Source organism: Hordeum vulgare, chromosome 2H, assembly GCF_904849725.1.
Source record: "Hordeum vulgare subsp. vulgare chromosome 2H, MorexV3_pseudomolecules_assembly, whole genome shotgun sequence".
NCBI classification, from domain to species: domain Eukaryota; kingdom Viridiplantae; phylum Streptophyta; class Magnoliopsida; order Poales; family Poaceae; genus Hordeum; species Hordeum vulgare.
In genome coordinates, this window is record NC_058519.1 from 418044693 (window position 1) to 418062071 (window position 17379).

Sequence of the window (17379 nt, forward strand, 5' to 3'; positions counted from 1 at the left end):
GCTACTCTCCGGTTCGAGAGGGGGTGTAATTACCTCATCAAGTTCTACTTTCCTCCCACTTACTTCTTTCGAGAGAAACTCTTTCTCTAGAAAGGATCCATTCTTGGCAACAAAGGTTTTACCTTTGGATCTAAGATAGAAGGTATACTTAATAGTTTCCTTAGGGTATCCTATGAATACGCATTTCTCCGCTTTGGCTTTGAGCTTCTCTGGTTGAAGTTTCTTGACATAATCATCGTACCCCCAAACTTTAAGAAACGACAGCTTAGGTTTCTTGCCAAACCATAGTTCATACGGTGTCATCTCAAATGACTTAGACGGTGCCCTATTTAAAGTGAATGCTGCAGTTTCTAATGTGTATCCCCAAAATGATAGCGGCAAGTCGGTAAGAGACATCATAGATCGTACCATATATAATAAAGTGCGATTACGACGTTCAGACACTCCTTGCGTTGCGGTGTGCCAGGCGGCGTCAGTTGTGAAACGATTCCACACTTCCTTAGGTGTGTGCCAAACTCGTGACTCAAATATTCTCCTCCACGATCAGATCGTAGACACTTAATTTTTCTATCACATTGATTCTCAACCTCACTCTGAAATTCCTTGAACTTTTCAAACGTCTTAGATTTGTGCTTCATCAAGCAGATATACCCATACCTACTCAAATCATCGGTGAGAGTGAGAACATAACGGTAGCCACCGCGAGCTTCAACGTTCATTGGACCACACACATCAGTATGTATTATTTCCAATAAGTCAGTCGCTCTCTCCATTATTCCTGAGAATGGAGTCTTAGTCATCTTGCCCATGAGGCACGGTTCGCATGTGTCAAATGATTCAAAGTCAAGAGACTCTAATAGTCCATCAGTATGGAGCTTCTTCATGCGCTTAACACCGATATGACCAAGGCGGCAGTGCCACAAGTATGTGGGACTATCATTATCAACTTTACGTCTTTTGGTACTAACACTATGAATATGTGTAACATCACGATCGAGATGCATCAAGAATAAACCATTCACCAGCGGAGCATGACCATAAAACATGTCACTCATATAAATAGAACAACCATTATTCTCTGACATAAATGAGTAGTCGTATCGCATTAAGCAAGACCCTGATACAATATTCATGCTCAAAGCTGGTACTAAATAACAATTATTAAGGTTTAAAACTAATCCCGACGGTAGATGTATAGGTAGCGTGCCGACGGCGATCACATCGACCATGGAGCCATTCCCGACGTGCATCGTCACCTCGTCCTTGGCCAGTCTCCGCTTATTCCGCAGTTCCTGCTTTGAGTTGCAAATGTGAGCAACAGCACCGGTATCAAATACCCTGGAGTTACTACAAGCGCTGGTAAGGTACACATCAATAACATGTATATCATATATACCTTTAACGTTGCCGGCCTTCTTGTCCGCTAAGTACTCGGGGAAGTTCCGCTTCCAATGACCTATTCCCTTGCGATAGAAGCACTCAGTCTCAGGCTTGGGTCCATTCTTTTTCTTCTTCCCGGCATCTGGCTTACCGGGCGCGGCAACAGCTTTGCCGTCTTTCTTGATGTTCTTCTTACCCTTGCCCTTCTTGAAACTGATGGTCTTGTTGACCATCAACACTTGATGCTCTTTCTTGATTTCTACTTCTGCAGACTTGAGCATCGAGTACAACTCGGGAATGGTCTTCTCCATCCCTTGCATGTTGTAGTTCAGCACAAAACCTTTGTAGCTTCGTGGGAGAGACTGGAGGATTCTGTCAATTATAGCATCATCCAGAAGTTCGACTCCAAGTGAAGTCAGACGACCATGTAACCCAGACATTTTGAGTATGTGCTCACTGACAGAACTGTTCTCCTCCATCTTACAGCTAAAGAACTTGTCGGGGACTTCATATCTCTCGACACGGGCATGAGCTTGAAAAACTAGTTTCAGCTCTTGGAACATCTCATATGCACCGTGTTGCTCAAAACGCCTTTGGAGCCCCGTTTCCAAACTGTACAACATGCCACACCTAACTAGAGAGTAGTCATCACTCCACGTTTGCCAGACGTTCAGAATGTCCCGGGCTGCTGCGGGAGCAGGAGGGTCACCTAGCAGCGCATCAAGGACATAAGCCTTTTTAGCTGCTTCAAGGATGAGCTTCAAGTTGCGAACCCAGTCCGCATAGTTGCTACCATCATCTTTCAGCTTGTTTTTCTCTAGGAATGTGTTGAAATTGAGGTTGACGTTGGCCATCTACAATATTTATAAAGACAACTTTTAGACTAAGTTCATGACAATTATGTTCATTTAATTGAATTAAGTATGAACTCCCACTTAAATTGACATCCCTCTAGTCATCTAAGTGATACATGATCCACGTTGACTAACCCGTGTCCGATCATCACGTGATACGGACTAGTCGTCATGGTGAGCAACTTCATGCTGATCGTATCCAAACATACGACTCGTGTTCGCCCTTTCGGTCTCTTGTATTCGAGGCCATGTCTGTACATGCTAAGCTCGTCGAGTCAACCTAAGTGTTTCGCGTGTGTAAATCTGGCTTACACCCATTGTATGTGAACGTTAGAATCTATCACACCCGATCATCACGTGGTGCTTCGAGACAACGATCCTTCGCAACGGTGCACACTTAGGGGAATACGTTCTCGAAATTTTAAGAGGGACCATCTTATTATGCTACCGTCGTTCTAAGCAATAAGATGAAAAACATGATAAACATCACATGCAATCATATAGTGACATGATATGGCCATTATCATCTTTGCTATTTCGATCTCCATCTTCAGGCATCGCATGATCATCATTGTCATCAGCGTGACACCATGATCTCCATCATCGTGTCTCCGTAAAGTCGTCACGCCAACTACTACTATCACTACTACTATAGCTAACCGTTAGCAATGAAGTAAAAGTAGTAAACACATGGCGTTGCATCTCATACAATAAATTAAGACAACTCCTATGGCTCGTGTCGGTTGTCATACTCATCGACATGCAAGTCGTGAATCCTATTACAGTAACATGATCATCTCATACATCACACATGCAACGTCACAACTTTGGCCATATCACATCACATGTCAAACCCTGCAAAAACAAGTTAGACGTCCTCTAATTGTTGTTGCAAGTTTTACGTGGCTGATTTGGGTTTCTAGCAAGAACGCCTTCTTACCTACGTGACAGCCACAACGATGATATGCCAAAGTTATTTACCCTTCATAAGGACCCTTTTCATCAAATCCAATCCGACTAGAGTGGGAGAGACAGACACCCGCTAGCCACCTTTATGCACGGTGTGCATGTCTGTCGGTGGAACCAGTCTCACGTAAGCATACGTGTAAGGTCGGTCCGGGCCACTTCATCCCACCATACCACCGAAAAAGAATAAGACTAGTAGCGGCAAGCAATTGACAACTCATCGCCCACAACCTTTTGTGTTCTACTCTTGCATAGAATCTACGCATAGAAAACCTGGCTCGGATGCCATTGTTGGTTAACGTAGCATAAATTCAAAATTTTCCTACGCCATATTCAGATCTTCCTATGGAGAGACTGATACGTCTACAATGTATCTATAATTTTTTATGGTTTCATGCTATTATCTTGTCAAACTTTGGATGTTTTGCATGCCTTTTATATATTTTTTGGGACTAACTTATTAACTCAGTGCCAAGTGCCAGTTCCTGTTTTTTCCATGTTTTTGACCCCTTTCAGAGGAGAATTTGAAACGGAGTCCAAACGGAATAAAATCCCCGAAAAGATTTTTTTCCGTAACGGAAGAAGATCAGGAGACTTGAGAGCCAAGGCAGGGGATCCCCAGGGGGCCCACAAGCCCCCACCCCGCGGCCAGGGGGAGGCCGCGGCCCTCAGGCTTGTGGGCCCCTGGACCTCCTTTGCCCTAGGTTTTGCGCCTATATATCCCCAAAAATTCCACAAAAAATCAGGAGATCATCAAAAATACTTTTCCGCCGCCGCAAGCTTCTGTCTCCGCAAGATCCCATCTGGGGCACGTTCTGGTGCCCTGCCGGAGGGGGGATTCGGATACGGAGGGCTTCTTCATCAACACCATGACCTCTCCGATGATGCGTGAGTAGTTTACCATAGACCTACGGGTCCATAGCTAGTAACTAGATGGCTTCTTCTCTCTCTTGGATCTTCAATACAAAGTTCTCCATGATCTTCATGGAGATCTATCCGATGTAATCTTCTTTTGCGGTGTGTTTTTTGAGATCCGATGAATTGTGGATTTATGATCATATTATCTATGAATCTTATTTGAGTTTCTTCTGATCTCTCTTATGCATGATTTCATATCCTTGTAATTCTCTTCGAGTTGTGGGTTTTGTCTGGCCAACTAGATCTATGATTCTTGCAATGGGAGAAGTGCTTGGTTTTGGGTTCATACCGTGCAGTGACCTCACCCAGTGACAGAAGGGGTAGCGAGGCACATATCGTGTTGTTGCCATCAAGGGTAAAAAGATGGGGTTTTCTTCATTGGTTTGAGATTATCCCTCTACATCATGTCATCTTGCTTAAGGCGTTACTCTGTTCATCATGAACTCAATACACTAGATGCATGCTGGATAGTGGTCGATGTGTGGAGTAATAGTAGTAGATGCAAAAAGTATCGGTCTACTTGTCTCGGACGTGATGCCTATATGTATGATCATTGCCTTAGATATCGTCATGACTTTGCGCGTTCAATCAATTGCTCGACAGTAATTTGTTCACCCACCGTAATACTTGCTATTTTGAGAGAAGCCTCTAGTTAAAACTATGGCCCCCAGGGTCTACTCTACACCATATTTTCAGCCTTACACTTTTTACTTTGTTGCACTTTCCGCCTTCAGATCTCACTTTGCAAACAATCTTGAAGGGATTGACAACCCCTTTAAAGCGTTGGGTGCAAGCTCTTTTGTGTTTGCGCAGGTACTCTGGACTTGACGAGATACTCCTACTGGATTGATACCTTGGTTCTCAAACTGAGGGAAATACTTACTGCTCCTGTGCTGCATCACCCTTTCCTCTTTAAGGGAAAAAACCAACACAAGCTCAAGAGATGACAGAAGGATCTGTGGCACCACTGCCTGGGAAGGACTTTTGTGGATGTAGCAGAGACCAGCAACAAGAGAGGGGTGAGTGCATCTTCATACCTTTGAAGATCGCTAAGAGGAAGCGTTACTAGAACGCGGTTGATGGAGTCGTACTCGCGGCGATTCAGATCGCGGTGTTATTCCGATCTAGTGCCGAACCACGGCACCTTCACGTTCAACACACGTGCAGCCCCGTGACGTCTCCCACACCTTGATCCAGCAAGGAGGAGGGAGAGGTTGGGGAAGATCTCCGACAGCACGACGGCGTGGTGTCGATGGAGAGACGAGGTCTCCTGGCAGGGCTTCGCCAAGCACCGTGGGAGGAGGAGGAAGGAGAGGAGGAGGGCTGCGCCGAGGGGGAGAAGAAACGGTGTCCAAAACAGCCCCAAACCCCTAGGTATATATAGGAGGAGGGGAGGGGGTGCCACCCCTAGGGTTCCCATCCTAGGTGGTGCGGCAGCCCCCCAGATGGGAGGTGCGGCGGCCAGGGCAGTGGGAGGGGGTGGCGCACCCCTAGGTGGGCCTTAGGCCCACCAGCGCCTAGGGTTCCCCCCCCCCTCTCCACCTCCCACGCCTTGGGCCCCTTTGTGGGAGGCGCACCAGCCCACTTTGGGCTGGTTGCCCTCCACCTTTTGGCCCATGCTACCTCTTGGGGCTGGTGGCCCCTCCCGGTAGACCCCTGGAACCATTTCCGGTGGTCCCGGTACGCTACCGGTGACGCCCGAAACATTTTCGGCGTCCAAAACCATCCATCCTATATATCAATCTTTACCGCCGGACCATTCCGGAGCTCCTCGTGACGTCTGGGATCTCATCCAGGACTCCGAACAACTTTCGGTAACCTTGTATAACATTTCCCTATGACCCTAGCGTCATCGAACCTTAAGTGTGTAGACCCTACGGGTTCGGGAAACATGCAGACATGACCGAGACGCTCTCGGGGCAATAACCATCAGCGGGAACTAGATACCCATGGTGGTTCCCACATGTTCCACGATGATCTCATCGGATGAACCACGATGTCAAGGATTCAATCAATCCCGTATACAATTCCCTTTGTCTATCGGTATAAAACTTGCCCAAGATTCGATCGTCGGTATAGCTATACCTTGTTCAATCTCGTTACCAATAAGTCTCTTTACTCGTTCCGTAGTACGTCATCCCGTGACTAACTCCTTAGTCACATTGAGCTCATGATGATGTTCTACCGAGTGGGCCGAGAGATACCTCTCCGTCACACGAAGTGACAAATTCCGATCTCGATTCGTGCCAACCTAACACACACTTTCAGAGGTACCTGTAGTGCACCTTTATAGTCACCCAGTTACGTTGTGAGTTTTGATACACCCAAAGCACTCCTACGGTATCCGGGAGTTGCACAATCTCACGGTCGAAGGAAAAGACACTTGACATTAGAAAAGCTTTAGCATACGAACAATACGATCTAGTGCTATGCTTAGGATTGGGTCTTGTCCATCACATTATTCTCCCAATGATGTGATCCCGTTATCAGTGACATCTAATGACCATGATCGGGAAACCATGATCATATATTGATTAACGAGCTAGCCAACTAGAGGCTTGCTAGGGACACATTGTGATCTATTTATTCACACATGTATTACTGTTTCGTGTTAATACAATTATAGCATCAATAATAGACGATTATCATGAACAAGGAAATATGATAATAACCATTTTATTATTGCCTCTAGTGCATATTTCCAAACTGCCACCCTCCGGTTCTAATGGTTCGATGTGCTTTCTTCGTCGTGTCCGGACGGCGACCGTCTTTGATGGTGGAGGTGGTCCCCTCCTGCGTGGTTGTCCTCCTGTCGGACCTTGTCTTCGGGTGGTTCGCCTCATACTAATCGCCCTTGCTACGTTGGCCATGGTGAGACAACGATGGTGATTGCAAGACCATGGTGGATTTTGTTGGTGGATGGCATGCTTGGTGGAGCGCCTCTCGTTGTCCGGGAGGTGGTGGTTTGGAAGTTCGGAGAAATCCTTGTCTTTTGACACCGACATGGTGATGCTTGAGAGTGTCACCCTTTCTTCCTGAAGGGTGTCCGGTGTTCCTCCTCCCCATGCCTGGAGCGTACCGGGAGAAACCCTAAGACATGTCCGGGCAACAGTGTCGTCATCGTCATTATCCTTCTTAGAGGTGCTGCTTGGCACGCGCTGGATCAAGGTGCTTGGATCGTGGTTGGAATATTCCGAAAGAGACGTAGCGGTTGTGGGTCATTATTGTTTTCGCTAAACCGTCGGTGTTGGCATTGTATCTCTTTTTTTTTGGACGTGAATATGCTATTTACTCCAGCATTGATTTCATGTTGTATCATTTGATTGCTATATATATACATAACGGGTCGAAAGCCTATTTCAAGAATATCTTAATTGTAAATGAATGATGTAGGAAAACTGTTGTAAGGACGAAACACACTTATAATTATTCCGCGGCAAATCTCCACCTATAATATACTACCTCCGTTTCAAAATAAATGACTTAACTTTATACTAAAATTAGTGTAAATTTTAGTCACTTTCAAATCACTCCTTATTATAGACGGAGGAAGTATATATAATAATAGTGATCTAATGTTCTCAGTGGTTGTCACGGAAGTTGTCATCAAAATTATAAAATATTATCCATCAATACACGAAGAACCCATATCTGGGCCAGCTCACACAGTAAAACCTCCTATACTACGCTCTACATACTTCTAAAAAACGTAGCGTTTGACCCGGCATATGTCCGGACGGACTTATAAAACTTCTTATTTTTAGTTTTTATATATTTCATTTCTTTTTTTCTACATTAAATAATTTGGTACAGCAAATAATTGCCAAAAAAATTTGTATAATAAATTTAAAATGTTTGTGGATTCAAACAAAAATGTAATCTCGTAAAGCAATATTTGCTTATTCAGAAAATGTGTGAGATTTGAAAAGTAAATGTTAGGAAAATCAGAAAATGTTCATAATTTTTCAAAATTTCATGTAAAAAAATGTTAATGAAGTTAACAAATTCATAAATTAAAAAAATTCTTATGGATGAAAAAAATATTGTAAAATTTAAAAAATACTGTTTAAGAATTACAAAATAGTTTGTTCATTTATAAAGCATACGTCAGTTTTAAGAAATGATCAAGCATTTCAAAAAATATAGTTAAAAGGTATGTTCATAAATTCTAAATATGGTTCCATCAAGAAATTCAAGAAAATTGTTAAAATATTGTTTGCATTTAAAAAAATGATTGCAAATAGTACAAAATACTCGTAAATTCAAAAAAAGAATTGATTTTAAGAAGTGCTTGAATATTTGGAAAATTACTCATGAATTTGTAACAATTGATTTTAAGAAGTGCTTGAATATTTGGAAAATTACTCATGAATTTGTAAAGTGTTACGATTTAAAATATGTTCACGAGTTTAAAAAATATTCATGATTTCAAACATGTTTATATTTCATAAAATTAAAAATGATAATGTGTCATCTCGATAATGCGGTGAAACGTGATCATACCATTAAAAATACTAATTCTTTTTCATTTCATCACGGACAGTTTTGGTACATCAAGGAACGCAGCCCATCACAGACGAGTATACGCTACAGAACAGAGGACAAAACCACCAAACTACGGCACCACAAGCAGGAGCAGCAGAATAGGAAGACAACCACGGTACAGCGCTGATAGAAACTACGACGCTGATGGCGAATCCGGACCCGACCCGGCCATACTAGGACGCTGCAGCGCCGTCACGCGGTGCTGTCGATGGCCATAGGCTGTGCGTCCTGCTGCTTCCCGGCGGCATTCTCCGTCTTCCTCCATTTGGCGAACATGTTGCCGTAGAACTTGGCGTCCCTCTTGTTGTACTCCCTCAGCTTGTCCTTCAACGCCTTGTACGCAACCTTGACCTCCCTGGGCCAGAAAGAGACGTGACAAATCAGCCACGATCCATGCATGAATCCGCTCCGGAGAGATGGACGAGACGGGACGGCGCTTCTACCTGTTGTCTGGATCGATCTCCAGAGCCTTCTTGATATCTAGCTCTGCCAGCTCCAGATCCACGAGTTGGGTGTACGCCTGCGCCCTCCTGTACAGAGCCTTGACGTTCGTGCTCTCCAGCTCCAAAACCTGATGGGTAAAATAATGGCACCGTTTAGGATAAAATGCTCACCGGCCGTACAAAGATGCAGTTTACAACAAGACACTCACCTTGGTGCAGAGCTTCTCTGCTTCTTTGTAATCCTTGAGTTTCAGTTTGCACGCTGCGTTGTTGAGCTTGATGCTGATCTTCACTGCCTTGGTTTGCTTCTTCTCATCCTCGCTGAAGGAGCTGTCGTACTCAATGTACTTCGCAGCCTGTTCACAAGGATAGATCCGTGTCAATAACTCGATGGCATATCAATACGTTCTTGACAGGAGGAGGCCCTCAGTTTCAGTTGAAACTGACGCCCTTTACCTTCTCGTATCTCTTGGAAGCCTTGGCATACTTGCCCATCTTAAACCATACATTTCCTTCATCTTTCTTCTTAGAAGCTGCTTCGATCTTCTCAGCATTGCTCTTCAAGTCCCAAGATTCTTTCTCCTGAAAGCAGAACAAGAGCATACATTGCCTTCACTTTCTGACAGCAGCGGAGATAGGTATGTAAAACACAAATGAAGTAAGCACCACCACAGTTAGTACCTTCTCGAAGGAAACAAGCTCCACTTCATAGAAGACGGTGGAGTTAGGAGGAACCACAGCAAGATCAAGCTTCGTCTCAGTGGATCCGAACGCATGTTCAGGTGGTATTCTAGCTAACGCGACCTCTCCTTTCTTCATGGTGACCACCGTCGTATCGAGCCCTTCGATGACCTGTTCCTCATCCGTCTTGAACTCAAATGGTTCGTCGCCTTCATGTCCTTTCTTCGTGAACACGGTGCCGTTGTCCAACTTGCCGATCAGTCTCACTGCAAGCAAGAATTAAGACATCTACAAGATTAGTATACTTGTCCGAAAATTTTCACGGGGTTGTGCGTGCATCGATTAGCAGTGCCCCGCGCACCTCTGACAACTGCCCCGTCGTTGGGGCGCTCGTAGCCTTCTCCTTCCTTGAGCACCTTCTTCAAGATCCTCTTGTCGTCACCGATGAGTGTGACCGTCTTCCAGGAGACTAGCTCAAGATCGATGTGCAATGTGGAATTCGGGGGCACGGCGCCTTCAACTTCAGAAGCCGGCCTTCCTTGCTCGCCAAAACCATCTGTCCATCATAAGATGCAGTACATATGAATTTATGAAACTTATGGAGTACAGCAAGAAGTAACAGATTTGAGAAGAAATAGCTCACATTGTGGCTTGACTGTCAGGAGGACCTTCTCGCCCTTCTTCATGGTCTTCACGGCTTTGGAAAGCGCCGGGCAGAAGTAACCTGAAATTGTACGGGGAGAGTTGTGCATCAGCGATTCAGAGCTAAATCCTGCTGTTCAATTTGTCAAGGCAACTAAAAAAACTGGATACAAACCATCCTTCACCGCGAATTCAATTCCATCTGACTTGGACACGACGGATCCATCCTCAAGTCTCGCCTCGTACTTGACTGCGTGAGCAAACATGGAGCATGTCAGAGACGTGACATCGCGTGTAGAAGAGTAAATAAATAACCATTTCGTTCAAATTATACAGAAGTTTCACCATTTCGTTCAAATTATACCGACGTACATTCCATTTCGACAACCCAATGCAAAATCATTAGGTTTCACTAAAAAAATCCGATAACAAATTATTTCGTTAGTTGATTTCAAACGAAAGTTTAGCTGAACACAAACCAAATTTTCAGTAATTCTGTCGAAATGGAACCGTGAACCCAGTTAATTATTTAGAAGACACAACGTACCAAGGACTTCGTCGAGATCCTTGGGATTCTCCCATTTCTGGCCCTCGACCAGGACCTTCTTGAAGATGCCGCCGTCCTTGCAGATGTCCTTGACGCTGGCCCACGAGAGGAGCTCGACGTCGAACCGGAGCGTCGCGTTGGGCGGGATCGTCGGCGGGGAGCCCGCCTCGCCGTACGCGAGCTCCGGCGGGATGGTGAGGACGGCGTTCTCGCCCTTCTTCATGGTCTTGATGCCCTGGTCCCATCCCTTGATCACCTGGCCCTGCCCGAGCTTGAACTTGAAGGGAGTCCCGCGGTCGCGGCTCGAATCGAACTTGGTGCCGTCGAGGAGAGTGCCCGTGTAGTGCACTGCGCGCAACATTCACTCATTCCGGTTATCATCTGTTGGTGTGAATTGTGATTTGACGTTGCGTGATCAGAATCAGATGCAGAGGGGACGGTGGTGATCCATACCTTCGACCTCGTCGCCGGTCTCGGGCTGTTCCCAGCCCTCGCCCTCCTTGACGAGCTTCTTCTTTAGACCCTGCTTCCCGATCTCCTTCTCCTCCCCGACCTTCATCGTCGCCGGGGAGTCGGCCTCCTCCTCGTCATCGCCGTCGAGGCCGTCGACCATGGGCTCGCCGCCCAGCTCATTCATCATGGCATCGTCCTCCTCTTCCAGGCACCTCAGCGTCTCCTCCTCCACGGCGGCCATCGCTGGTTCGCTAGGTGGGAAATTAAGTTGAAATGATCAACGGATTGCGCTTGCGCGTTCGCGATCTGTGGCTTTGTGCTTGATCGTTCTCGAGGATGTTTGCAGCCGTAACGGGAGGATTGCTGGCTTCTTATATGGCGGATCAGAGATTGTCGTGTGCAGCGACGTGATGTTCTAGAGGGTTCCTGTGACTTGGAGAGAAGTGCACCGGGAGATTCTTCCAGAGAAGGGTCGGTGGGGAGCGCGAGAGATTGGGAAGGCAGTGGATGCTTCCAGATCCGGAGGGGACCGGGTCGTTGGTTTCTCCTTGTGGGCCTGGGCTATCTACATTTCCTTCCTGGAAGCTAGTCTTGACAACTGGGCCACAACGAACAATAAGAAGAGTTTGTCTAATCAAGAGTTGGGTTGGGCTGCTTGGGCATTCCCTCGGCTGTTGGCCGATCCAAAGATGACATCTTTTGAATATTTGAAGGAAATAGAATTTCTTCTTTCACCCCGGACCTCGCCACAGAATACAACTCCACTATCTATTTTAGGAAAAAACGATGGCCTCGTTATCTATCTTATCTCTATTATTAAAAGCATGAAAGGGCAGATTTAATTAAAAATATTAGCCGTTGATTACATAATCTAATGGTCTTAAACAACAGTAACGTAAAGTTAACGAAACGATGATCCCTCGTTGCTTCGTCACTAATAATCCCACCCACGAACACCTAATCCCGTAACTCCCTCCTCACGCACGCCGCACGCCTCCTCCTCAACCCCCCCTCCCCCGCCCCTACCTCCTACCGCTCCCTCCTCCAGCACCCAACACGTCCTTCCGGGTCAAGCCGCCGACGGCAGCATCCGACGTGTTGCGCGACCACCCGGGCTTCCAACTGCTGGAGGTGGAGGAGGTGAGGCTGCTGGGCGCGCGGGCGCGGACTCTGGCGCCCGACGCGCCGCTGCGTCGGGGCCGGCTCTACTTCCTCGTCGCGCTCCCACGCCGGGCATGGTCGGCCAACCTCCCCGTCGGTACGCGGGAGCGGCTCGAGTCTCTCATGCTCGCCCACGGCTCCACTTCCGACATCTCCTCCTTCCACGGCGTCGCCTCTGCGTCCGCCCCCGCCTCCCCGCTCCCCGGCAGCGCGGGCGGAGGCACGCCCGTGCGGCTCAGGATGCAGCTCCCCAAGGCGCTGACATCGTCGTCTCGTACGTGCCCGCGCTCAAGCGCGACGACATCAGGTACAACGACCACGTGCTCTTCCTCGACGCCGGCATCCGGCACCTACTCGCGCCCACCATGTACGACGACGTCAAGGAGTACCTCAACTGGTATGACACCCGCCGCGACGCCAACGACAGGCTCAAGAACCCCGAGGCGCCCGTCATTGGCCTCATCCTGCAGCGGAGCCTTCAACCATGCTGTAATTTATCTTACCACTCTTGTATGTGCTGAATTTTCATACAACTTAGACAGATAGATAGAATATTTTCAGGAACAAGAAAATCAGAAGAATCTTTCTCTCTATTCACTATCATTCCGCGTCTTTGACGTCGTGTACTCATTTGGTATGTTGCAAAAACGGATGATTGTCTTAGACCCTTCGGATTAAGTAATCGTCGAGTCAGCATGCACAAGTGTATGTCCGACAGAATTCATGATGCTCTTTTCAATTGTCTGAACAAATTATTCAGCTCTTGGCATTGCCAATCCAGTGACTGGACCATGCCTTTTCCGATCATAATGATGGAGAAACTTTCTAAGTTTCATTTCTGATTGCATCAGCTATAGATACCAATGGACCTGGACCATTTTGTTCAGTGCTCCAGTTACTTAGATATGCTCATCGTCTTTTCAGGTTCGTGACCTTGATTTTGTCATAGAGATAGTAGGATCAGATATAGTGCGAGAAGTCGATGGTCTTGCCACGAGCTATCGTAATGTATGGTCATCACCTGAGGAAAGGAAGAAAGTTTGTCTTCTGGACAAACTGTTTTCACACACTTATATTCTAACTTTTCAAGGGTACATTTATAGAAGACAAATTTATTTTGTCGCAATTTCTTATCATTTATGGACATTTTGTTGTTAGGATCTTCATCTTAAAGGCTTGTATAATCATTTAATAATTCTTTTGCACCAAGACGTGGATCTAATTGGCTTTCTAACACCCAAATTTGACCCTTTTACTTTATATCCAGGTGACTTTCAGTTGGTAAACACTAGCATGTTGTGCGAAGAAATTATTTTGCCATCGGGTTTTGATACCTTTAGGTGGGTATAACTTTTAGTGTTGTGATGAACTGTTCAATTGTACTAGCTGAACTGATGAGCGTGTCTTGCATTAGTAAATCACTGGAATGTCGTTTCTACTTAGAATTAAGATGGTACTGATTCTGTTTATGTATGGTTTACTTTTCTTTCTTCCGGCTTGAGAAGGTGATTGAAGCAGAAAAGGAAGTTGCACGCCAGTTGGTTCAACAGAAGAAGAAAGACAGAGCTTTGATTGCACTGAAGAAGAAGAAATCCTAGGAAGAGCTCCTGAAACAAGTTGATACATGGCAAATGAATGTCGAACAACAGGTTAGTAATTTATTGGATAGATTCTGGCTCCTAATGAATTCCTTGTTCATGTATAGGACAGAAGATCTGCATTTATGCTTTACATCATTCAATCTGACCAGAATTAAGTCTCTTTAGTTTTGATCTATAATTTGACAGTTTGTTTGTGTTCTCTTGTTGAAGCTGGCAGATATAACTACCAAGTAAGCAAAAGGCTGTATTGGAAAGCCTAAAGACTGGAAATGTTGCCCTTAATTCTATACAGAGTGAGATTAACATCGACGATGTCCAAAAGTTAATGGATGACACAGCTGAGGCCAAGGCTTATCAGGGTGTAAGTTCAATAAACTTTTCCAGTCCACTCGTTACTACCTATATTTGTAATGCTTTTATCCATTTGAGATTCTTCCATCTTGTTTGAAGTTATTCATATGCCTTTCTTACAATCTCTTTAGTTGACGCTTAACACATTAAGTGGCACCTTGGATCTCTGTAAAAGCTGTTTTCAGATTGCATTTTTTTTATATTTCTATGTATGTTCCTTCTAACTAACACACCATTCTATTGTTATATGATATATCACTAGCTATAACCGTTTAATATTCTTTTGGGACAATGAATCATATTCACATATTCAGTTGTCATGAACTCATGATCCATTAAAGGAATTACCTATCAAGCAATCTGTTCATTGTGCATTTTTGGTGAGGTTTGCATGCGAGTCGTGGGAGTAGCTGATAGGAACCGAGTCCCTACCAGGGCGAGGCCTTAGATTATAAGGGTGGAAGAGAGGTTGGCGAGGTGAGGCGCATGGTTGACGGCGCCGGGGCGCCGTGATTACAAGAGGGAGAGAGAGCTCGAGCGGTTAGGGTTTGGGGCGCCGACTCCTGATGGGAGCCAAGCAAATATGATTGCTTCTGCTTCATTAAAACTGAATCCTTACATGAGTATATATAATCACCCTATGCTAACAAATATAATAAACTGGGCTAAGCCCCTAATAACGATAAGATAGTTGGGCCAGGCCTTTTAACTGCCTGCGCCAGTGGGCCCCATCTGGCTATATTGTATACCGTTCATAACATCTCTCCTCGCCTGCGCAAACAACTCATCCTTGACGTGGAAGTCGGGGAATTGCTTGTGAAACTCCTCAAGGGGCTCCAAAGTATCGTCCTCCTCCATAAGTCCTTGCCACTGGATCAATGAGGCTCCATACACCGCGGCTTTGTGGGCCTTCAAGACCTTCGCTCGACCAGGAAGGAGACGGCCCTCGGAGGTCGGTGGAAGATCCGGTGCAGCCACCGGTGGCTCACCACTAAAAAAGCACGAGAGGGCAGATCGACATATTAGGCTTTATTAGTAGCATCTCTTCTTGAGGTATAAATAGACAAACTCATCGACATATTAGGATTTATTAGTTGTTTGTTGCAGATGGACAAAAAACTAGCCATCACCGTGTTCAGCTTCCCACTAGACAAGGGCAATGTCGGCACTGCAGCATACCATACAGGTGGAGAAGCTGATGGGAGACAGCCGGGACGCGGACGAGGCAGCGGCCAAGATCATGGAGCTGTGTGCCGCCGTGGGCGACGGCGGCTTCAGCGCCAAGGTGACGCCCGATAGGCCGCCCGGTATCCTGCGCAGCCCGCGGTTCGCGGCCACGCCTGAGTTATTGTGTTGAAGATTAGTTGCGTTGTGTCTGTTGGTTGTGTCCGAATCGAATTAGCTGTGACCGATGTACTATTGTGTTGAAGATTGATTTCCTAAGCTATTTATTTCATGTTGACACATCTGCACTTTTACATAATTTTTTGTAAGCAACATACTCTTCATTCCTCCTTGCTGTGTTCCTAATGATGATATCATGTGTGGACATGTTGCAGGCATCTTGCATACCATATTCTTTCATCGAACCCTTACTCTTCTTCGGCCGAAGATGTTGACTGCGACCTCTTTGAGATCACCTATGTGAGTATTACCGAATAGCTGCAAATAGTATTACCTATGTGAGTATTACTGAATCACATATTTCATTGGTGTTGCAGACAGTATTACTTAGTTTCGTTGATATATGCTGCTGAGCTGATCTTTGTGACCTGCTTCAACTAAAAAGAACCAACTTTGTTGTTATTTTTGTTTGTATGGTTAGGTTCAATGTGGCCTTGCCGAATTATAAAAGGAAGTCGATGAAAAGATCAACCAGTTCATTGCTTGTGTTGAAAAGAATCCAAATCGGAAAAGCCAGGTTGTTTGATATGGCTTAACACCAGCTATTTGCATGTTTTTTTAGGATTTTTGTTTTAACACATGGTAACTGAATATCGGGTGTCCTCTTCCAGATCATTAACTACGCCAATGAGAAAAAAGACCTTATTCCTCCAATCTCTGACAGAATATTCAATCACGAGATTTTGGTCCCCATGTGCGTATAGTTTTATACCTCACTATTTTAGTGGACAACTGTTGGAAATATGCCCTAGAGGCAATAATAAATTAGTTATTATTATATTTCTTTGTTCATGATAATCGTTTATTATCCATGCTATAATTGTATTGATTGGAAACACAATATTTGTGTGGATACGTAGACAAAACACCGTCCCTAGTAAGCCTCTAGTTGACTAGCTCGTTGATCAAAGATGGTCAAGGTTTCCTGACCATAGGCAAGTGTTGTCACTTGATAACGGGATCACATCATTAGGAGAATCATGTGATGGACTAGACCCAAACTAATGAACGTAGCATGTTGATCGTGTCATTTTGTTGCTACTGTTTTTCTGCGTGTCAAGTATTTGTTCCTATGACCATGAGATCATATAACTCACTGGCACCGGAGGAATACCTTGTGTGTATCAAACATCACAACGTAACTGGGTGGCTACAAAGATGCTCTACAGGTATCTCCGAAGGTGTCCGTTGAGTTAGTATGGATCAAGACTGGGATTTGTCACTCCGTATGACGGAGAGGTATCTCGGGGCCCACTCGGTAATACAACATCACACACAAGCCTTGCAAGCAATGTGACTTAGTATAAGTTGCGGGATCTTGTATTACGAAACGAGTAAAGAGACTTGCCGGTAAACGAGATTGAAATAGGTATGCGGATACTGACGATCGAATCTCAGGCAAGTAACATACCGAAGGACAAAGGGAATGACAT

The 17379-nt window shown here is 45.4% G+C and overlaps 2 protein-coding genes and 1 pseudogene across 2 annotated transcripts; 2 read left to right on the forward strand and 1 right to left on the reverse strand.

Moving 5' to 3' along the window:
• Window positions 1–8618: 8618 nt before the first annotated feature.
• On the reverse strand, window positions 8619–11924 carry LOC123426475 (70 kDa peptidyl-prolyl isomerase-like). Its single transcript, XM_045110314.1, has 10 exons — window positions 11430–11924; window positions 10977–11324; window positions 10605–10679; window positions 10431–10511; window positions 10149–10343; window positions 9788–10053; window positions 9563–9688; window positions 9316–9462; window positions 9107–9234; window positions 8619–9018 (listed from the first exon to the last, which is right to left on the reverse strand). Exons 1-10 carry the CDS (start codon window positions 11668–11670, stop codon window positions 8856–8858), a joined length of 1770 nt encoding a protein of 589 aa, XP_044966249.1. The 5' UTR covers window positions 11671–11924; the 3' UTR covers window positions 8619–8855.
• Window positions 11925–12303: 379 nt separating this feature from the next.
• LOC123427810 (uncharacterized protein At1g66480-like) lies at window positions 12304–15899 on the forward strand. The gene is made up of 3 exons (XM_045111940.1): window positions 12304–12319; window positions 12478–12847; window positions 15725–15899. The coding sequence occupies exons 1-3, from the start codon at window positions 12304–12306 to the stop codon at window positions 15897–15899; spliced, it is 561 nt and encodes a 186-aa protein (XP_044967875.1).
• A 183-nt stretch (window positions 15900–16082) lies between these two features.
• Window positions 16083–16650, forward strand: LOC123427811 (annotated as a pseudogene).
• The last annotated feature ends 729 nt before the right edge of the window (window positions 16651–17379 follow it).